Below are 22,869 nucleotides of genomic sequence, written 5' to 3' on the forward strand. Positions count from 1 at the left end.
TAGTTGCTCAAAAAGCTTTTTTCCAGCAACATACTGGACTTACTCAACGACCATTCTCAAGTTTAAGTGTCCATTTCTTTTGTACCTACAATTCAGATTTCAGACCCTTAAGGCTTAAGGGTCAGTCAAGACTCAAGGCCAGTGGTTGGAGAAGTGCTATCGGATCCTAGTCATCCAGTAGAAAAATAATCGCAGAAGTGGTCACAGCTCACATGACTTTAATTCAGGGCTTGAAAGTGACAATAATGCCTTGCTTGAATTTTCCAAGAAGAATAAAAGATAAGGCTTCGGATACGATGTGACTACAAGCCAATGTGTACAGTTTTGAATTGTTTTATGTTAAAGGAATTTTTTTTTTTATATTTACAATCAATTGGCTTTATGTAATACCCATATTTGGTTATATCAAGGACTGAAGGGGTTGGCAACAGCTTGTTTGGATTGTAAGTTATTTGAGATATTTTACTGTAGCACTTTTTGTGATGTGATGTATATGAGATAAAAAGATAATTGGAAAGATAAAAAGGTGTATTGAAAATTGTAATGATAATGTAAGCAAATATATTTGAGAAAATAATCAGCTGTCCAAACGAACTGGCATGGAGGACTTGTCTTTCTTGTTTTTTTTTTTTTAATTCCTTCCGCTTTTTTGTATTGTTTTTCTTATAAAATGTGAAAAATATACTCCACACTATACCAAAAATTTAGTATATATCAAAACCGAAACATCGATCGCAGCTCACCACATTACTTCATGATACTTTCCTTATTCATATTTCTTGAATTTAGACAATTAATTTAATTCACCAAGCAATTTTACAAAATGTTATTCATAAAAATATCACTAGTACTGCTCCATTATTTACGGTGGATAAAGACCGAAAACTCCCATTTACCATTAAAATCCTGGCACGATCACCTGATATGCTGCATTGAATATAATACCTAGCATTTTAGGGTGTTCAAGAACATAAAATATTGTGTATCTAGCACTTTATATTGTTGCCTGTAACGAGTTCCTATTTTCCTCACACTAATTTTCCAATGGAGAATCATTTGATATTTTCCTTCAACACGGGTGTTTGTTAGTTTCTGTTTCCTTCAACAATACTTGGTAACAAATGTCCCTATAAATCCGATATTTATATTTCTGAAATATTTTCAGCCAAAGAAATAAAATGAATAGGGAACTAATTACACCGAAAGAAAAAGCAAAAAAGAAAAAAAAAAGGAGTCACACCATATTCTTATTCCTTTGGACTTTGTTTTGCGTTCAGATAAACCTATTATTTAAATGCCTCATTAAAGTGTCTAATATTTTTTCTGGAAAAAAGCCTAACAAAATGGCAAGCAAAAGATGAACTTTGCATCACAAATTCTGTTGGTTTGCTGGTCCCCTGGGGAAATGCTCTCGGGTACTTTCTCAAGCTCAATGGGCTCTCGCATTGATAACTATTATGTATAATACATATGGGCCGTGCTTTATGGCAACAATTGTCTAGTGAATATCAAGGGCAAGCCACTATGGAGTTGCTTGAATACAGTTTTCCCATCCTGTTTTACCCTCTGCGACCTGTCCAAAATCAGAATTGACTTGTGTAATCGAATTCATAATGAATAGTGGAGATTTGTGGTATAATGGCTGGAGGGTTTTCTTCTCGTTGTTGTTTTGTAGCACTCAGAACAATTTGATTACACTTTTCTGTAAAATCATAAACATGCATATATTGACATTGGACGCTTTTAACGGGTTCAGTGAGTCGTCAATTTTTTTTTAAACAAATTTTTTTCCAGTAGATGAGAGATGAGATTTAAAAAGTAAGGAGGGAGCAGATGATTAGAATCCAAGACATTTATTTTTTAGGATTTTAATTTTAACCATTAGACTGAAACCTCTTCAACCAGTAAGTAGTCAGTTTATCTAGATTAGGACTACAAATGAGTTAAATCGAGCTTTCGGCTTAATTGAGTTGGGCTCAACTCAATTTCATCAAGTTCAAACTCGACGATTTTTTAATGTAATACTCGAGTTCAAACTCGATCTCAAATTGAGTTCGAGTTCGAGTCTACTCGAGTTATATATATGTACGTATATATATATATATATATATATATATATATATGTACAAGTTAGCTCGCAAGTTAATAAGTTAAATTTTTCTATAGTTGGTTGGAGTTTGACAGCTCAATTTGGTCAACTTGAACTCGATTCGAGTTTGATATTAACCAAACTCAAGTTGAGTTTTGACTAAATCAACTCATAAGGGGTTTAATTTGTTGGCAACCCTAATCTAGATGATATGCTTATTATCTGAAACTTATTTGCATTGTTGCTTCTTTTGTATTTAGGCTTATCAAGGTTAATTCCACTCTTTAAAAAAAGATTAACACTTGACATTTAATCACCACCCAATACTTAACTTATAGTGTCCACTGATCACAAAAAATCCATAATTTTAAGTTGGTAAGTAAATTAGAAAGTTCTAAATTTAATTCTCTTATCGAGAGTTGTAGCTTAATTTAGATTACTATTATTATCCTTACGTATGGGTTGTTTTCTTACTTTGTATTAGTTGTTGTATTTATTGCTCTATCTTTTTTTTTTGCACATATAGGAGCATTTGTTAGAGTGAAAAAAAAAATCAAAATTATATCCTAGCAATTCTAGTCATTCATTAGAGGAAAGATCGTTCAAAATATCTCTCGCATTTGATAAAATAACTTTTTTCATCCCTCACTTTTAGAAGTGTAATTTTACATCCCTTATAAATTTATATTGGTCAAATTTAGTCCCTATTTAGGTTTCCGATTAGTTTCTGATCGGAATTCATCACATGACTTACACATGATCATTGTTGAAGGGTAAAATTTTCAAATCAAATTTTACATAATTCGATCAATAGTTTCTCACATTTTACAAAATGAATTTTTTCATCCCTCACATTTTACAAAATGAATTTTTTTATCCCTCATTAATCATGTGTATGAATAATTTTTTGGAAAAATCGTTCAAAACGTCCCTCACATTTTGTAGAATGACTTTTTTCGTCTCTCACTTTTAAAAGTATACTTTTACGTCCCTTACAAATTCACATTTATCAAATTTGGTTCCTATCTAGGTTTCCGATTAGTTTTTTGTCGGAATCCACCGCGTGCCTTGCACGTTATCAGTTTTTAAAGGTAAAATTGTCAAATCAAAATTTACATAATTCGATCCATAATCCCTCATATTTCATAAAATAACCTTTTTGTCCCTCACATTTCACAAAATGAATTATTTCGTCCCTCATATTTCACAAAACGAATTTTTTCATCTTTATATTTTACAAAATAAATTTTTTCATCCCTTATTGATCATGTGTAGAAATAACTTTTTTTTAACTCATATATATATATATATATATATTTGATTTCACCTAAATAATACGAATAGCATATAATATATCTCTATTTGATTTTGTCTGAATATACTGTTTAGGTGAAATTAAATAGATATATACAGGAGGTTAAAAAAATTATAAGTTTTTCACTCATATTCATTTCCTTTTACTCGAAAATTGAAAATAGAGAAGACATTTAATCCTAAACATTATCAAGTGTTTATATCGAATTAAATTTGAACAGAAAAAATAAACAAGAGAAAAGTATGACAAAAAGAAGTAAGTGATTGACACTTTCAAATTTTAAGACAATTACAAGGTAAGAAATTCAACTATTGCAGCGAGTAAAAATTTCAGATTTAAACTGTAATTTGTTAAGATGACTATAGAATTCGAAATAAGACCAATTAATTAGATGACCTTATAATACAACTCAATAAATGAATTATTACCAAAAGAGAAATGTTACAAATATTGAAGAGATTCAAATGGTAAAATCATATATATATATATATATATATATATATATGGGTTTAAAACACAATTATTAGATTTAAACCCATGTATATATCTATTGAATAGTACGTATATAATTATAATTAGTCTGTTTAGGTGAAACCAAATAGAGATATATTATATACTATTCGTATTGTTCAGGTGAAATCAAATAGATATATACATGGAGTTAAAAAAACTATTTATACACATGGTTAATGAGGGATGAAAAAATTCATTTTGTCAAATGTGATGATTAAAAAATTTATTTTGTAAAATGTAAGGGATGAAACAATTCATTTTGTGAAATGTAAAGAACTATAGATCAAATTATTTAAATTTTAATTTGACAATTTTACCCTTAAAAAATGATCACATACAAGGCACGTGATAAATTCAGGCAAAAAATTAGTCGAAAATCTAGGTAGGGACCAAATTTGATCAAAGTGAATTTGTAAGAGACGTAAAAATACACTTTTAAAAGTGAGGGACGAAAAAAGTTATTTTACAAAATATGAGAGACGTTTTGAACGATTTTCCCTAATTTTTTTAATTCATTTACGTATCTATCTAATTTTACCTAAACAATACAAATAACATGTGTACAATTACAATTACCTTATTTAGGCGAAATTAAATAGAAATATATTACATGTTGTTCATACTGTTCAGGTTAAATTAAATAAATAAATACATGAATTTAAAAAAATTGTTAGTTTTTCACTCATGTTCATTCTTTTTACTCAAAAATTGAAAACAAATAAGAGATTTAATTTTAAACATTGTCGAGTATTTATATCGAATTAAATTTGGACATAAAAATAAACAAAGAAAAAGTATGATAAAAAGAAGTAAGTGATTGACACTTTCAAATTTTAAAACAATCACAAGACAATTTGAAACTATTAGTCCTAAAAATGGCGAGTAGAAATTTCAGATATAAATTACAATTTGTTAGTATGACTATAAAATTTTAATTATGACCTATTAATTAGATTACCTTATTATACAACTCAATGAATGAATTATTACCAAAAGAGAAAATGTCACAAATATTAAACAAATTCATATGATGAATGATAGGGTATAATTTGTTAGTAAATTTATTATTGATTTCCCCTTCTATCCCTGACAAATATTGTGTTAATTGCTGATATTTACTCATATTTGGTATTTGGAACCAATTTCAGGAGTGAAGCAGAAAATTACCAAAAAGGAGGGACTTGTATGGAAAAATGCAGACTTCTAAGGGTTTCAACCTTTGGGTCCTTGAATTGGTGGGGACCACAAGCTTTGGGCTTTTCAAAGAAAGCAACGTAGAGAGACTTGGAACAACAAGTACTTTGGAGGATTTGTCCACATGTGCGGGGACCACGGATAAGAAGCATGAGTCATTTGGGCTCTAGGAAAAGAAACGTACAAGACTTTGAATTTGGTGTGGGGACCACTAGAGATAGCATTAGACTTCCTTTTGGCTTTAAAAAGGGGAAAACGTACGAGAGGTGGGGAGGAATCAATAGTTTTAGTTTAGGCTTTTAGCATAGTTTTAGTTTTCTTTTCTTAGCTTTTTCGCATGGTTGTTCTCCATTAATGGAGGACTAACCTCTCAATTCTAGTCAAGGGGACAACTGAAGATTTGGTTCAACAATTACTGTGAGATCGAATTTATTTTAATTGTTTCCTCCATTTATTGGTATTCATATATTTCTTGCTTTTAACTGTTATAGTTCTTGTGTATGATTGATTAGTGCGCAATAATTAATTATTCATATAGGCTATTTTGCTAAATAGAGGTAATTGAATCCGTAATTGTTCGTTATCTCTATCTTAGTAGCAACTGGCGTAATTGGATTTATGTCAGGGGAGCATACGATCTAGTTTAAACAAACCCTCGTAGCGTGTTTGTTAGTTAGGATTGGGCCTTTCTAATTATTAATGCAATCTAGAAATTAAATCCTACGGTCGTACCTAGGGTTGTTTTTGGGTTAGAGAAATAGTTAACGGTCGTACCTTAACTATCGAGAAATTAAGGAAAGGTTGGTTGTTTATCGCGTGCATGACAACTATAACTAATCTATTACTAAATGTTGGAATTATTTCTGTATCAATGATCAGTGCCATGAACCATTTCTGAAGTGTACCCTTGGCTAGAGTTTTCCCTTAATTATTCTCTTAATCAATTATTTCCTGCAGTTAATTTATTTAGTTAGCATTTAATCCAAAACCCCCCATACTTTGAACTCTAGAAGAAACGAATTATCCCCAGTCCCTGTGGATTCGACCCTACTCACCGCTATATACAAAATCTGTATTTTTCTCGAGTAGGTATTTATTATTGCACAGGTTCGGCACCTGTCAATTTTTGGCGCCGTTGCCGGGGACTGGTGTCAGATTAATTTGTTTCTTTTTTTAGTTCACCTTGTTTTCATTTTCAATTTATTTATTTTTTTTTATGGCTGCTAACATTCCATATTTTGATGATAGACTGGACTTTGTTCCTGAATGGGGTTATGAGACTCACGTGTTTCCTAATGATCAATGGGATGTGCAAATTGTGGAACTTATTTTGACTCAGGTTATTCAACTGACACATGCCCCGCATTTCAAGATAATCTAAGTGCTCCAATTGATACTTTTGGAGATTTTCCACCCCAATATCAAATGCAGTATGACCCTTATTCAAACGGGTATGATCAAGGATGGTGGGATAATTCCAATTTTGATTATGCGACCGGGCCAATGGATTTTCAACAGCAAGAGTCTCAACAACCATCGTCCTTGTCAGGTATGTCTTTTCAGGAATTGGGTGAATTATTTATTAATACATACCGATTCCAACAGGAGACACAAATGAGGAATGAGATGATGAAGGATCCAATGAGTTATCTGGCAGATCAACTATGTCTATTGATATCCAAAATGAATCGATTGGCTTCTCAAATGGAAGAATTGTCCTCGGAAATCATTGTTGATTTTGAAGAAAATGAGAGTGCAATTTGCTTGACTAGTGATGAGGAGATGCAAGAGTGTCAAAATGAAAAATCTACAGATGCAATTGAAAAAGAAGCCGAAAAGGAAGAAATGGAATCCCAACCGCAACCCATTCAAGTGAATGAATCCAATGAACAATCTCCAAATGCGGTGACATCTTCTCCACTCCTTAATCAATATTTTCCTGACTCCTATTCTTCAATTCCTGTTACTGAAATTGATTTTATTATACCAGAAAATTTGAAATTTCATGACAGGAATAAATTAAGAGTGGTAATGGAAAAATATCTTGAACCGTTGAATGCTCTTGATGGAGGAGTGGATGAAGAATTGCGATCAATGCTTGATTACTTGGCGCCATCAACTAGTCCATGGAAGACCTTAGCTCGCGTGCTCAAAGATTACTCCATCTATGAGGGTTACCAGGATCACATTGAAGATAAAGCATTGAAGCGAGCTACACGATTTTATCCTCCATGAATAAATATGGCAATGTCTAGCCAAAGACATTAAAGAAAGGCGCTGCTTGGGAGGCAACCCAAGGCTCTTTATTTTAGTTTTCTTATGCTTTTTGGAATTTTTGTTAAGTGTCAGTTGCATTTAGTGATTTGTTGCTTTTATGGCAGGAAGCTGACAGTTAGACGTGCCCTCGCCAGGTGGTCACGCCTGAGGGAAAGAAATTCTCGTTCAGGATCTGCGGACTCTATAGCAGTTAGACGTGCCCACGCCAGGTGGTCACGCCTGAGGGATAGAAATTCTCGTTCAGGATCTGCGGACTCTATAGCAGTTGAGCGTGCCCACGCCTAAGACAGGAGTCCCTCTCAAAAAAAAAAAAAAAGAAAAAAATTTATTATTGAAAAAAAAATAATAATAAAATTCAGCAATTTCCAATTGGGACGATTTACATTAGCGTAAGTTTTTACAAAAAAAAAAAAAAAACAATTCCCCTTTCTCTTTTCTTTTTCTTTCTTTCTTTCTTTGTTTTTTCTTTCTTTCTTTTTCTTTTCTTTCTTTCCTTTCTTTCCTTTTTCTTCCTCTTCTTCCCCGCTTCCTTCTTCTTCTTCTTTTCTTTTCTTCTTCGACCGAGACCAGGGCACCGCCAGCTCGCCTCCACTCCAGCAGCTCCATCGGGCTTGGGTGCCCGTGTTTGCTTTTGCATTTGACTATTGAGTTGGGGAACACCAGTGACTATGGATTTGCATTTGTTGGTTGCTATCTTTGTTGGATATTCTGTCTTTTGTTGTTTGGGGTGATAATTGGCGACAATGGTGAGTGGCGCCACTTACAAGCACAGGTTCACAACGTAGAAGAGCGAATGACGAACATCACCCGCCAAGTGGCAAGGATGTCTCAGAACTCGGCTCCCCTCCATTGTTCCCTCCTATCCCTTAGCTGTTCAACAGGGAAGTTTCATTGTTCTCTTCGCTTTCATTACTTTATTACCTCCATTGAGGACAATGTAGGATTTAGGTGTGGGGGGAGCAGTTGTGGTTTTTGGTGTTTTCGTTCATTTTCTTTTTCTTCTTTTTAGTGATTAGCTCGTAAGTGCATGCCAAGGTTTGATGTTGGATTATTGCCTCTATTTCTACTATTGCCAATTTTAATAATAAAAGGGTATCAAGTTAATGTGGTTGAATCCAAAAATATCTCTTTGGTGAATATCGATGATTGTTTTACTCTTATAATTTTTGGTTAACTTTCCTAGGCATAGGGAATGATTATTGGCATTTTCATGTGAATTGGTCCGGTTATTAACTTTAGTTCTCCATGTTTGAAAATGAGGCTAGCTGATGCAAGTTTTCTTTTGGTTCTTGTGTTATATTGAGTTTTTGTGATTTTTAGCTATGAATAAACTTGACTGTACTCCGCTATTAGTTACTACTGAGTAACCGGGGATCTGCACCTAAAAGTGTTGATTCTCGCGTCAAAAGGTAGTAATTCCTATGAGTACGTGGTCACGTGGCGATAGAAGCTGAGTAACCGGGCTCCTTCATCTGGCCAATGTTGGAGTTCGCGTCAAAAGGCTCAAATGGCTAGCGACTAAGTCTTTTGTTACTATTGAAAAAAAAAAGAGAAAAGTAGGAAAAAAAATGTGAAAAAAAGTGAAGGTTGTGTTAGTGTGTAATAAAAGTCAGCTTGCCGAATTATGGATTTAATGTTGAGATTTTGGTTAATAGTTGGACCATTTGCTGATAAATGTTATGCGTCATTCCTTTTTCTTAGATTAGTTAACCTGAAATTGGAGGAGTTTGTGGTTTAGAAGCTAACCGGAGTGATGTTTCTTGGACTTGACCATTGATGCTTGATTATTATTTTTCTTGGTATCTTGGCAATTGGTAGATAGAGCAATGACCATTGTCAAAATTTTGGTGTTCAATTTCCCCATGCTTGAGGGCAAGCATGATTCAGGTGTGGGGGGAATTGATAGGGTATAATTTGTTAGTAAATTTATTATTGATTTCCCCTTCTATCCCTGACAAATATTGTGTTAATTGCTGATATTTACTCATATTTGGTATTTGGAACCAATTTCAGGAGTGAAGCAGAAAATTACCAAAAAGGAGGGACTTGTATGGAAAAAATGCAGACTTCTAAGGGCTTCAACCTTTGGGTCCTTGAATTGGTGGGGACCACAAGCTTGGGCTTTTCAAAGAAAGCAACGTAGAGAGACTTGGAACAACAAGTACTTTGGAGGCTTTGTCCACATGTGCGGGGACCACGGATAAGAAGCATGAGTCATTTGGGCTCTAGGAAAAGAAACGTACAAGACTTTGAATTTGGTGTGGGGACCACTAGAGATAGCATTAGACTTCCTTTTGGCTTTAAAAAGGGGAAAACGTACGAGAGGTGGGGAGGAATCAATAGTTTTAGTTTAGGCTTTTAGTATAGTTTTAGTTTTCTTTTCTTAGCTTTTTCGCATGGTTGTTCTCCATTAATGGAGGACTAACCTCTCAATTCTAGTCAAGGGGACAACTGAAGATTTGGTTCAACAATTACTGTGAGATCGAATTTATTTTAATTGTTTCCTCCATTTATTGGTATTCATATGTTTCTTGCTTTTAACTGTTATAGTTCTTGTGTATGATTGATTAGTGCGCAATAATTAATTATTCATATAGGCTATTTTGCTAAATAGAGGTAATTGAATCCGTAATTGTTCGTTATCTCTATCTTAGTAGCAGCTGGCGTAATTGGATTTATGTCAGGGGAGCATACGATCTAGTTTAAACAAACCCTCGTAGCGTGTTTGTTAGTTAGAATTGGGTCTTTCTAATTATTAATGCAATCTAGAAATTAAATCCTACGGTCGTACCTAGGGTTGTTTTTGGGTTAGAGAAATAGTTAACGGTCGTACCTTAACTATCGAGAAATTAAGGAAAGGTTGGTTGTTTATCGCGTGCATGACAACTATAACTAATCTATTAATAAATGTGGAATTATCTGTGAATCAATGATCAGTGCCTGAACCATTTCTGAAGTGTACCCTTGGCTAGAGTTTTCCCTTAATTATTTCTCTTAATCAATTATTTTCTGCAGTTAATTTATTTAGTTAGCATTTAATCCAAAACCCCCTATACTTTGAATTCTAGAAGAAACGAATTATCCCCAGTCCCTGTGGATTCGACCCTACTCACCGCTATATACAAAATCTGTATTTTTCTCGAGTAGGTATTTATTATTGCACAGGTTCGGCACCTGTCAATGAAATCAAATAAATATATACATGAGTTTAAAAAAAAATTGTTAATTTTAAACCCACACACATACACACACACATATATATATATATATATATTAATTGAATAACATGCGTATAATTACAATTAGTCTGTTTAGGTGAAATCAAATAAAGATATATTATATGCTATTCGTAATATTCAGGTGAAATTAAATAGATATATACATATTTTAAAAAAAAACTATTCACACACAAGATTAACAAGGGATGAAAAAATCCATTTTGTGAAACATGAGAAACAGAATAATTTATTTTGTGACATATGAGAGACTATGGATCGGATTATGTAGAATTTGATGTAACAATTTTACCTTTAAAAATAATCACGTACAGGCATGTGATGGATTCCAATAAAAAATTAGTTAGAAATCTAGATAGGAATTAAATTTGACCCTTATAAATTTATAAGGGACGTAAAATTATATTTTTCAAAATAAGAAACGAAAAAGTTAGGCCTTGTTGGATTGAATTTTTTGAATATTTTAGAAAAAAATTACTATAACGATTTAATATATATGAGATAAGAAGGTAATTAAAAAAGATATTAATGAAAAACGTAGCAATGTTTGAAAAATGTAAAACGATTTTCCATTCTTTTTTTTTTTCCGAAACGATAGCTTTATAGATTACTCAAATATTTACAATATTTGGACAAAGGTCCAGTCATCAGGACAATAGTCCTATTAAAACAATAGTGCCTAGCACTACAAGTTGGGATTCACCCATTCCTCATCCACGAGGATGTTTAGAGCATGCATGCTCAACTTGATACTTCCTACAAATCCTGATTCAACAAAAGAGAAAGAACACTTTTGGAACAAATTACTTATATATTTTATATCCTCCAGGAGAGTAGCCATCTGTTGATTGCTGGTCCTTGTATATTTTATGCACTCTACCAGTTCACTATCTTCTAACTCTACTTTAACACTCGTCCAGCCTTTACTGATTGCATTCAAAAGTGCTAGCCTCACCGCACCAGCTTGGTCCTGCTTTGTGTCTCCAGACATTCTTTCCCTTAATGCCCAGCATGCTTGTAAACATCCTGCCGAGTCAGTAGCAGTGATTCCAATTCCCACCATTTGTTGCCTTCTGTCCTGGTGCGTGTGGACCTTGATCATCAGCCTGGCTTGGTTTTCTCCCTGGCTTTGATCTCTCTCCATCCAATCCCGAGTTTCTGTTCCCTGAGTGTTCTTCCTTATCTCCTTCCCTCCGAGAAAGTGGCAAAAAGAGCCATCCGCCTCCGATACAAAAGAAGGGGACCCACCAGAACGACTGGCGCCAAATCATATCCGTTTCAGATTACATTATCGTCATCGTCATCATCACCAACGAGACAGCTTCACCTTTTAACTAGCACACTGGACTCTATCTCCGGCCGGCGGCCAACTTGATACTGACCCCTAAAATGGCTTTCTCCTCAGCCCTTTTCTCCCCTGTCTCTTTCACCCCGAACCCCACCCTAAACCCCACCAAACCTCACCGAAAATCCTTCACATTTGCTGCCATTCCGCCACTATCCACGGCAACCGACGTTGTCTCGATGGCTCCTACCTTAGACGGAACCACAGTCGCCGTCATTGGTGGCGGGTCAGTGGCAGCACTTGCTGCGGTGCTCTCTCTGGCTGACCCGGAACGGCGGCGGAGAATGCAGGCGGAGGAGGTTGGCGGTGGGGATAAGGAGGTGGTTAAGGAGTACTTTAACAATAATGGGTTTCAGAGGTGGAAGAAGATTTATGGGGATACGGACGATGTGACTAAGGTTCAATTGGATATTCGAATTGGGCATTCCAAAACAGTGGAAAATGCTTTGAAAATGTTGAAGGATGAAGGGTCTTTGCGGGGAGTTACTGTTTGTGATGCCGGATGTGGGACCGGGTCGCTGGCTATTCCCTTGGCGAAGGAAGGGGCCGTTGTTTTGGCTAGCGATATTTCGGCTGCTATGGTTGCTGAAGCTCAGAAGCAGGCGAGCCTTACTGCTAATCATCTTGCTAATTGGTTAATTGCATTGATCAGCTAAAGCAACTACTATTTTTTCCCCTATTTCTTGGGGGCATGCTTTACAATTTCTTTTTCCAGTTTTTTCGTAAAAATTCAGTAAAAATGCGTTCTTTGGCGATAATTAGCTGCTTAAAATGCTAACAATGAGTAGTCATCTTGATGAAATGCTGAAATTTTTATAACCAATTAAAAAGAGTGGAAAAGAATGAAAGAAAAAGGGGTCCGGAATAGGGTAAATACACATCCCTAAGTCCTAAAATTGTGCCTTGTGCTAATCATGATTCTTTTTTATATAATTATAGAATATGTATATTTTCCTCTCTAGTCTCTTCTCTCTATCCGATGTTCCCTATTACTGGCTACAGTAACTTAAATCAACAATGCCACCTGTCTATAGTTTACTCATGTAGTCCTTTGGTTTAGTTATAGACCCCAAAAGATTTCACTATAAACTATCCAATCGACAAGACGCTGTACAGATAAAATGTCCCCCCCCCCCCCCCCCCCTTTTTTTTTTTAAAAAAAAAAGGCAGTCCTATTTGCTAACACTTGGAAGAATAATCTTCAATTGTCTAATTAAGTAAAACTCTTACCTCCATACTAGTGTATGGTACAGGCGGAAGCAGAGCTGTTGAAAGGTAAAGATGAGGTATCACCCGCACCAGTTATGCCAAAATTTGAAGTGAAGGACTTAGAAAGCTTAGATGGCAAGTATGACACGGTAGTCTGCTTAGATGTTTTGATACATTATCCACAAAGTAAGGCAGACGCCATGATTGCTCATCTTGCTTCGTTAGCCAAGAATCGGTTGATTCTTAGTTTTGCTCCCAAGACATTTTACTATGATCTGTTGAAGAGAATTGGAGAATTGTTCCCTGGACCATCAAAGGCTACAAGGGCATATCTACATGCAGAGGCTGATGTCGAGAGGGCTTTGCAGAAAGTTGGCTGGAAAATAAGGAAGAGAGGTTTAGTTACAACACAATTTTATTTTGCAAAGCTTGTGGAGGCTGTTCCTGCCTAGTGCATAACAAGAGGTTAGAGCTGAATTTTTGCCTTCTTCCTCTTCTGAACGGCTAGATATTAGGAGACTCCCAGAAGTTTTTTAGAGCTCTAATTTCCATATGTTGTTTGTCTCTTTTTGTTTCCTCCTAGACCATGTATATTAGATTTGATGATCAGGTATCAACTGTAACTTCAACAATTTTTGTTTGTTAAAGCATTGGACTATAATTGAATGTAGATGTCATCACTTGGTGATTTGAAGCTGTATATACGTTTTTCTTTAGTATGGTTTTTGACATCAAAATAATGCTTGATTCTGGTTCCCCTTTCGTGGTTTGTTATTTTCCGCAGGAAGATGAAGACGAAGTGACAATGACCTAATATGGAATTCATACTTTGATGTGTGCTCTTTGTATGAGCTTTCCGATTAAGACCCAGAATGCTACCATAAGGCAGTTTAATGGGAAAAAAAAAATCAAATCATTACTGGGAAATGACCTGGGTAGTCAAGGATTTTACATCAGAGAATTAAATACCATTAAAATGCTAGAGCAACTTTTGATATGTTAGGGAAGTAAAGGAATCTAATTGCTACTACACAAGGATAATAAATTCTCTATCCATAGGTTGAATGCTGGGGTAAAAACTGGTGCTGCAAAGAACATGTATTATCTTCCTTTGTCAAAACTTATCTGCAATTCTTGAAAAAGCATCGCAAATCTTACTGAGAGCAGAACTTAGTATATCAGTGTGGGCCTTCTGCTGCTCTCTGTCTAACTGTGAGTTCATTCTTTGGGTTTCCAGTTGTGCATTTAGTACACGATTGTTTCTTTCCAAAACCTTGATCAAGTGCTGACTGAGGTTGAAATCTTCACATTTATCCAAGGATAGTCTTCTTCTCTTCACATCCTCCTGAGAGACTCTTCTTGTCCAGAAATGTGGGCCTGGCTGTTTTCCTTTTGCTGGACCTAAGGGTCACAAGCTAGTTAAACAAATGCTAGACAACTGAAAAATTGTCATCATTGATTAACTAGACTAGATATACAAATTCTGACTAATATTACGAGTTCATAGTGACAGCATGAATTTTTTGAATATGGAGAAATAAAGCATGTCATCCCTCTTCCGTGTGGTTAATAATAAATGACATAATGGGATGAAGATATCTAGGTTTACCTTGGTTGGAGTATGCCTGATGAAAGTGTTGACAATGCTTCTCTGCTTTAAGAGGCAATTGTTAGCATAACAGTTTCAAGGGAAAAGAACTATTTTCGTGTAAAGACTCACTCAGTGATTGAAAGCAAAACAGAAGATTTACTCGGAGAGATTCAATTTGCAGATCAGATTTTAACTTTATAAGCATGCTCTAGAGAAAGATAAGTCTAACAGTGACATATATAGTTGAATGAGCTAACCAAACCTATACTGTATATCTTTTGAAGGTGTAGAATAATAAATAAAAGGAAGTGGGCGGCAGTTTTGAACAATCAACCAAGTTGGTTGCTTGCTGAAGTCTTGGATGAAAGGATACTTGAGCATGTATCAAACCTGATAGAGGCATTGGAGCAGGGGAATTGCTTCTTGGACTTTCTCTTGCAACTTGTACGTTTGGACCCCTGAAAATTTTCCCCTGAGCGCACTTCTCAAGATGTGAAATTAGAGTTTCTGGTCTGGCATGAGTACCACTATCAAAGACTACCCCCGTTTCTATCCCCCTGTTAACATCCTCTTCGTCCTCATCCTCAGTATCTGCTACACATGTCCCATCAGCCTCTCTTCCATCTACACTCATTCCCATTACAGCTTGATAGGAGTTTCCATTGAGGACAGCATAGACTTGTCTATCAAAGTGACCTGGAAGTTTCTTCTCCCGCCTCAAATCATTTCTCATCATCCAAAATGATTCACCTTCTTCTTTTACCTGTGACTCCCATGTTCTTATTTTCTTGAAGTCACTAACAAGATTGCTCCATCGCTTTCGGCACTGGACCGGCCCTCTGTTCACCCCATGCAATCTGCAGTACGATGAGACAGAGTCCCATTTGGGTTCATGCTGACCTGTAACAAAGATAGAGCTGGATCTGCGGCCCTTCCTTCCTTGACTCTCTGCGATATTTTTCCCTTCAATGAGGATTAGTGTTTCTTGCTTGGTCCACCGAGGGTGTCTTGTTGATTTATTTTCGCTATTGGTCCTTTCAACAGCTTGGTGCTCTTCATCAAGTACACTAGCTGAGGAAGTGGCTTTTTCAAGCCTGTCATTTGGTCCAGGAGCCATGTACTTTTAACAGCTAGACTCAGGAAATACTGGACTGGTGCACAAGTTTTAGAGCCTAATTTCCCACGTTCTTCTTATATGTGTTTTTCCCATCTCTCGGCTATTGACTACAAAAACATGGGCTAATACTTCTTTAGAATGCATTCAATTCAAAAGTTCTTTGATTTTTTCCTTGTTTGAGCACCAAGATGTTCACTGGAGGCACAATTTCCTCAAACAACTAGTCAATATCTTCTTAAGCTCCTAAATGGCATAACCATGTTGGGATGTATATTTTGTCCTTTCAATTGCTTAGTACCATATAATTTTGTCGTTGAGAAGTAAAGTGGCATGTCCTTTCTTTAACTATATAATTTTCCAGATAGTTTAGCTTTAGCATATTAAGATTCTTATATTGCAACAGAAGCAATAATATCAGCTTCCCATATAATGAAACATTACCTGTTGCAGGAGTTGAGGACTAAATAAATAGTAGTAAATGGTATAAATTCTCTCTCTCTCTTTTTTAAGAAGTATTAGGGTGTATATAATATTAGTGTTTATCTTGAATGACGTTCTTTATTGTGATTCTCTTTGCTTTCCGCACTTGATGAGCTAACAATTGTATCTGACGATCTCTATCATGAAATTTGCAGGAAATAGGTTGGATGTGCTGAATTTCCTATGTCTATCTTGTTCCTAAATTCAGAAATAAGCACTGTAGAATCAAAGAATTGATTATCTAACAGCACAAGTAAACAATCTCCACAGACTGGCGAATCTTCAATATTATGGGATCTTCAATGAAGCATGTCAAAATATAGCTGTCAAGCTCTATATTAATGATTCAATACCCAAAATTCTGTAAACGTTTCTGTTTTCTTGGCCAAGGCTTCTTCAGTTACATGATCTTCCACTGATACAGATCAGTAATCGCGAAAAGATTTTACCATTGAGTCAACGTCAGATTTTTCTAGGATATGTGATCTATTCTCATCAATGCAATGCGTTCACTGAACACAATATGCTAAATCCACCCACCTCATGATAAGTTCTTGATTTTGTGTAGCATCAGTTGTGATTTTTTGAAGTTGCCAGTTTCAATCTCAATTTCTCTGTTGTTTACCTACCTTGAGATGAGAGGCCTTGAAAAAATTAATGAGTAGGAAAAAAGAGACGTGAATAATGTCCAAGATGATTTACAAAAGAGTTGATCTTATATGGGCTGACATTATTTTGACGTTAGTATACATAGAGAGTATCATTACTTAGAATCACTATTAACAATAATTAGGACCTGTTTGGGGTTGCGGTGCTTTCAGTTAAAAAGCACTTTTGGATGTTAAAAGTATTTTTGAAACGCTTTGATAAACATCATTCCATAAAATTAGAAATGGAGCTTTTGGTGTAAAAAACACTTTTAACTAAAGCTCAATTTTGATGCTTTAACTTTTATGTTTTTTAAAAAAATTTTAAATTTAATCACTTTATCCTATAGAGAAATGTTATTTGGACTCAATTTTTTGTTATTTACAGTTCTACCATTTGTTTTATTAACCATTATTTTTTTTAAAAAAATCTTGTCCAAAAATTTAAGAGTAGATTGACTAAGCATGCTGCTTACGGGCCATTGAAAAGTTTGTTCACTGTTGGGAACTGAAGCCCAGAAGGCCTAGGCCCATCACAAACAAACCAAGCTGCTTCAAACGTGGCGCTCCCTTCATTTTTCCCGCGCATTTTGTGCTGATTCCGGCCAATTTGGCCCCAAAAAAAATTCCCACCCCAAACCAAAAAAAAAAAAGCAACCCTAGATAAGAAATTTCTGAATTGGTCGAAAATGGAAAGAGGAGCCGGAGAAAATGAAAGCGAAATGGATAGAGATGAAGAAGAAGCAGTCAATGAGATCTTAAGAGATCGATTTCGACTCTGCACTATCTCCATTGCTGAAGCCGAAGGTATTTTAATTAGCTTTTGGATACTTGATTGCATAATATTATGTAAAATCATCTCATATTCGAAATTTTTTGAGCAGCCAAAAAGAATGGGATGGAAGTTTCGCAACCGATCATGGCTTGTATTTCGGATCTAGCCTTCAAATATGCCGGTAATATTTTTCTCCCTAAGGTTCTCTGTGTATTAAGCTTGTATTAGAGTTTTAAATAAAATTATATATGGTTACCTGTTATTTGGAGGGCCCAAAAAAAAGGAATAATGGAAATGATCAACTTTGATAAATTCGTCGTCCAAAATGCGTGCTTGATTTTTTTTTCCTTTTTCTGGTGGGCTTGAAAGAAACTATTTTTATTGGGTTTTGTTAGGCTGTTTGATTCTAGTCATCTTACTGCAATTCTGTGTATTTTCTCTCTGCATTTGGTTACCATTTGGAGTATAGTCAAATACAATTGATAGTAGAGGATTTCCAGTCTATGATTGCACAGAATGGGCTATTGAGCTGTGGAACTGTCTCAGCAGGAAGTGGTTCATTGTATAGAGCTCCTAAAATCACATTATTTCATCTTGACTTATCTTCTTTTGAGATTATCTTGATTAAGTCAACTTGATTATTTCAACTTAATCAAGATAATCTCAAATGTGAAGTCGTCTTGACTGAAAGTTTGGTCCATAACCAATTTAGTTCAGCATGTATCCAGTATGGGAATGTGCTCATCTTTGGGGTGTGGAGATGATGAAAGGCAAGAGCAAGGAGGCTCAATGTATTAGGCCACAAAAGTAGCAGCTCCCAAAGACCGATTCTCGATAATTTTGCATCATGGTCAATTGGTCTGTCTGGAAGATTAGGTTTAGGATAATTCTGTTCATTTCAGATGGAGGACAAGGATCACCAACTTATAATCTGCATAATATTCTTAACATCTAATTTTCTGCAACAATTGCATCTTACGCTGCTTATTAACTGATAGAGGTAGACTTGAACTCTATCTAATTGTTGGCCATCTTGGTTTGATTTTTATGTGTTTCTAAGTTTTTCAGCTTTTCCATGAAACATGAAATCTGTATTTCATGTCTAGCTATTCCAGCTTTCAGCTTTGCTCTTGGCATGAATTTTTTATGGAAAACAATATGATGACCATGAGAGTGGATGAGATCTGGTGTTGTAGCTTGTTCCTTAATCAACCCCATTTTCTTCTCCCCTAATTCATCTTCTACAATGTTTTTTGACACTGCGAAATGTATTAAAATGATGCGACACCAGCGAATTTGCATCCCTGTATTCAGCCAATTTAAACTAGGATATTAAGTGGATCAAAATATTTACAAATTTCAAGTTTCCATAACAAAACTAGTTTTGCTCGCTGCTCGCATTTTGTTCCTGCAGAGAGGGAAAGATGTATGATAGTTAGTCTGACATTCCTGAATTGAAAGCACCAATATTGATTAAAGATCACATCTTGCATATGCAACCCTTAGCCTTTGCAGACAAAAAGGTTTCTTGCAGTTGTTGAAGTTTGAACTAAAAATGGAGTATTTCCTGAAATGCAGAACAGTTGGCAAAGGACCTTGAGCTATTCTCACAGCATGCTGGTCGTAAATCTGTAAACATGGAAGATGTCATACTTTGTGGTGAGTTGACTGGCATAATTTTGGAAGTGAGTTTTCTGTCTCTGGATTATTCAAAATAATGATATGCCTAATTGCACTTCAGTGCACCTGCAGTTTTAGAATGTTTAGCTGCATGCTGCATGCTTTCGCAAGTCTCCTTAAAAAAAAAGACTAGAAAGAGTCTGAATTGTTTTAAACGGTAAAAGCATTCTTCTTCTCAATTAACAGGCTCATGTCTTGTCATTGATCATCGTTACAAGTCCAGGTTATTTATATTGGAGCATATTATACGTTGATATTCTCAGTTTACCCCAATTTTGTCATCCTCTTACATGTGATACTTGCATTGACAAAACAAGTGTCATTAGTGCTGCTGATAAGGATTCCGAAGCACATTGTTTAAGCTCTGATATGGCATATGTCTGCACGTTTTGAATTTCTGGTGTAGGGAAATAAAGTCGAGTGCATCTTGATTCAATTTGTTAAGTATATATATATATATATCTCTCTCTCTCTCGTTTTTGTTTTTGTTTTTGTTTGTTTGTTTATTTTCGATGTTCATATACCATAAGCTGACTTGGACTTGTTTCAGCTCATCGGAACAGTCAACTGGCTGCGTCATTAAGATCTTTCTGCAATGATCTAAAAGCAAAAGAACCTCCATCGGAAAGGAAGAGGAGAAGAAATGCAAAAAGGGAAGATAAAGGTGCTGCTGACGCACTCTATATCCCAGATCAGTAATCGAGACTTCAATTTTCGTCCGCAGATTATTGTATAGTTTTTCTCACATATTCCAGGCTAATTTCTCAGATTATTTGGATTTAAAAAAAACAACCGTCAAATGCAGCTCTGACATGGTCTATTTCTAATTGTCCCGTAACTAAAAATTGTTCTCTGCAAAAATTCAGTGTTGTACAGAAATGTCAGACCAGGACGTGCTGACTGGGCACGTCCCTGGCTGACTGAAAACCCCCTCGGGCAAAGTAGGTGTCAGATGGGGACGTGCTGACTGGGCACGTCCCCGTCTGATTAAAACTGACTCGCCTCGGCATTTGTCAGCCGGGGACGTGCTGACTGGGCACGTCCCCGGGCTGACAGGAACTGACTCCGGCTCGGCATTTGTCAGCCGGGGACGTGCTGACTGGGCACGTCCCTGGCTGACAGGAACTGGCTCGTCTGCGCTTTTGTCAGCGGCGGACGTGCTCAGTCAGCACGTCCGCGGCTGACATATGCAAAAAAAAATTGTTTTAATGCGGACGGGCTTTTTACAGTTAGGTTTTGGGATTTTTTGTTAGGGTTTTAGGGTTTAGAATTAGGGTTTTGGGTTTTAGGTTTTTAGAATTAGAGTTTTTGCGTTAAGGTTTTAGAATTAGGATTTTAGATTTTAGGGTTTTGTGCTGTGCAATGTAATTTGATATAAGTTATGAATTACATAATTATATATATATTTTTTAAAACATACGAAGTTCGTTTTACAAGGTTATAATAGAAAATGACTTATTTTAGTATTTTAAATTATGAACAAAAGCCAACACTAAAGTTGGACTAACTCGTATATTTCATTTGGACTTACATTCATTGTATTAGAGTCGTGTAGGTAATTTCTGTTTGGATCAGACGCCTCATCCAAATATCCAAATTTGTTATGTTAAATGTTGGGTTAAACAATGTGGACCAAACTTTTATTTTTATTTTTCCTTTGTTTTGTTTTTAATATGCAGTTTTAGATATTTTATATGTTTTAGGCATTGTATAATTTTCTGAAAATTATACAATGTGTTCTTATGTTCACTTATTTTGATCTAAATCCATAATTTTTATTTATAATTTGTCCCCTAACTTTTGCATAATTGTGCTAGGGTCTCAACATTTGCCAAAAATGGATAAATTTCTCATGTTTGGAGTTCTGGCCTTTCTTTATGATGGTAATGCGTATTTTTGTGAATTAATTCTGACTTTTCAGGTATAATTAGGGGTTTTAGTAAATTTATTAAGTTTAGGATTTTAATTTAAAAACTTTAGAAACTAGACTGAATAATCTTTTGTTTGTAGATTTGTTAATCACTTTTGTAGTCTAATTAGCCTAAATTTGAGTAGATTATGAATAAAAGGTTAGTAAAAAAAAGTGATGTTTTAAAAAAAGTGTAGATTATATTTTTACCCACAATTTTTTATTTTTAAGTTTAGCCCCCATGGATCTTTGTTGAATTTAGGGTTTAAGGTTTAAGTAATTAGGATTTAGAGAAAAATAAAATTAAACTAGATGAAATTTAAAGTTAAGGAAAGTAACATTCATTAGATAACTACCTAACATAGTCATTATTTACACGTGATCAATGCTTAGGGCGCCTGTTGCCTTTGCTCTTCCCCTTACCCTTACCAACATTTTTCGGCGTTGTAGAAGGGCAGCAAAATCTCTTCGGTCGTCGTCTCTGACGCTCGCCAATAACGACACCAGGATGATTGGAATAATCACGAGCCGACGGATCATCCCTGGAACCACTATCAGGGTCAACGTCATCCGTCTCTAACGCATCGGAAGTATCGCTGCTCTCAGAATCGTTCGTGGAACGATAGGTGACAAAATCTCCTGTCGATACATGATCGGATGCATAACTCCGCTGATTGGTAGATGGGAAGACCGATGGCTGTCCGAGACTGTAATAATCTGGAAGCTCCAACGATGAAGAAGTGCCTCCCGTTCCACTGAGAAGAGTGAATATAGGATGTAATGCCGCATGGGAAGAAAAGTCTCCTGTCATGGGGACATGCTCATACGGAGGTAATTGTGATGAAGAAGGAAATCGTGGATCAAATCCATACATGCCAGCAACTGGCGTCGGTGGTACAGCAAATGGAGGAAATTGTTGCGACGGTGTTGCTTGTGCACCAATGGTCATCGACGCTGGCTGTGGAATAAACATGTCCCCAGATACATGATGCCGTGCAGCCATCCCCCGATCTACTCCCGGCACTGGTGAAGGTGCGAATGCGGTGAATTGCTGAACCGGAGGCGTGTGCGGATGACCAGTATCCATTCCCGTGACTTGAACGCTAGGTTCAACAACGATCGGTTCATCGTGCTGATCATGCCTCCCCTGTCTACCACGACTAGACGAAGGGCCTGTATGAGATGGAACTCGTCGACCAGGTGTCTGGAATGGGACATTTGATGTCGAAGGATGCCCAGAATCGAATGGATCGGACTGTCCTACAACCATACGATCAAACCGTCTGAGATACTGCATCGAACCATATGCACCATCCATGATGGTACAGAGACGTGGAAGTGCTCTTTCTCCTATGTTATCAATATTGATAACATTCTGTGTCTGTTGAACACTACGCTGCATAGAACCCATCTGTAACAAAAAAATGATCGCGTAGTTGTTAGGAACAATTATATAACGCACCTATGCTCCAAAAATGGTTCCCAATGACAG

General features: G+C 35.9%; 3 protein-coding genes across 4 annotated transcripts; 2 read left to right on the plus strand and 1 right to left on the minus strand.

Moving 5' to 3' along the window:
- The first annotated feature begins 11,883 nt into the window (after positions 1–11,883).
- Positions 11,884–16,794, plus strand: LOC113782898 (magnesium protoporphyrin IX methyltransferase, chloroplastic-like). Of its 2 annotated transcripts, none has more exons than XM_027328846.1 (3): positions 11,884–12,571; positions 13,223–13,643; positions 16,522–16,794. In XM_027328846.1, the coding sequence occupies exons 1-2, from the start codon at positions 12,014–12,016 to the stop codon at positions 13,628–13,630; spliced, it is 966 nt and encodes a 321-aa protein (XP_027184647.1). In that variant the 5' UTR covers positions 11,884–12,013; the 3' UTR covers positions 13,631–13,643; positions 16,522–16,794. The 2 variants fall into 2 exon arrangements, with proteins under 2 accessions (XP_027184647.1, XP_027184646.1); XM_027328845.1 differs by lacking the exon at positions 16,522–16,794 and adding an exon at positions 13,963–14,232.
- On the minus strand, positions 14,273–16,507 carry LOC113782897 (trihelix transcription factor ASR3-like). The gene is made up of 3 exons (XM_027328843.1): positions 15,160–16,507; positions 14,788–14,829; positions 14,273–14,579 (listed from the first exon to the last, which is right to left on the minus strand). The coding sequence occupies exons 1-3, from the start codon at positions 15,884–15,886 to the stop codon at positions 14,293–14,295; spliced, it is 1,056 nt and encodes a 351-aa protein (XP_027184644.1). The 5' UTR covers positions 15,887–16,507; the 3' UTR covers positions 14,273–14,292.
- Positions 16,795–17,655: 861 nt separating the features above from the next.
- Positions 17,656–20,217, plus strand: LOC113781912 (protein MHF1 homolog). The gene is made up of 4 exons (XM_027327778.1): positions 17,656–17,820; positions 17,898–17,969; positions 19,367–19,447; positions 20,019–20,217. Exons 1-4 carry the CDS (start codon positions 17,703–17,705, stop codon positions 20,165–20,167), a joined length of 420 nt encoding a protein of 139 aa, XP_027183579.1. The 5' UTR covers positions 17,656–17,702; the 3' UTR covers positions 20,168–20,217.
- The last annotated feature ends 2,652 nt before the right edge of the window (positions 20,218–22,869 follow it).

This window comes from Coffea eugenioides, chromosome 9 (genome assembly GCF_003713205.1).
Source record: "Coffea eugenioides isolate CCC68of chromosome 9, Ceug_1.0, whole genome shotgun sequence".
NCBI classification, from domain to species: Eukaryota; Viridiplantae; Streptophyta; class Magnoliopsida; order Gentianales; family Rubiaceae; genus Coffea; species Coffea eugenioides.

Bases quoted from the DNA above. Each gene is read 5' to 3' on its own strand.
- LOC113782898 (XM_027328846.1), top strand. From the start codon at position 12,014: ATGGCTTTCTCCTCAGCCCTTTTCTCCCCTGTCTCTTTCACCCCGAAC. The intron at 12,572-13,222 runs GCGAGCCTTACT...TGTATGGTACAG, and splicing joins TTGCTGAAGCTCAGAAGCAG to GCGGAAGCAGAGCTGTTGAA.
- LOC113782897 (XM_027328843.1), bottom strand. From the start codon at position 15,886: ATGGCTCCTGGACCAAATGACAGGCTTGAAAAAGCCACTTCCTCAGCT. The intron at 14,830-15,159 runs GTTTGATACATG...CTCTTAAAGCAG, and splicing joins TGCTCCAATGCCTCTATCAG to AGAAGCATTGTCAACACTTT. The intron at 14,580-14,787 runs GTAAACCTAGAT...TGTGACCCTTAG, and splicing joins TCAGGCATACTCCAACCAAG to GTCCAGCAAAAGGAAAACAG.
- LOC113781912 (XM_027327778.1), top strand. From the start codon at position 17,703: ATGGAAAGAGGAGCCGGAGAAAATGAAAGCGAAATGGATAGAGATGAA. The intron at 17,821-17,897 runs GTATTTTAATTA...TTTTTTGAGCAG, and splicing joins CTCCATTGCTGAAGCCGAAG to CCAAAAAGAATGGGATGGAA. The intron at 17,970-19,366 runs GTAATATTTTTC...CCTGAAATGCAG, and splicing joins TCTAGCCTTCAAATATGCCG to AACAGTTGGCAAAGGACCTT.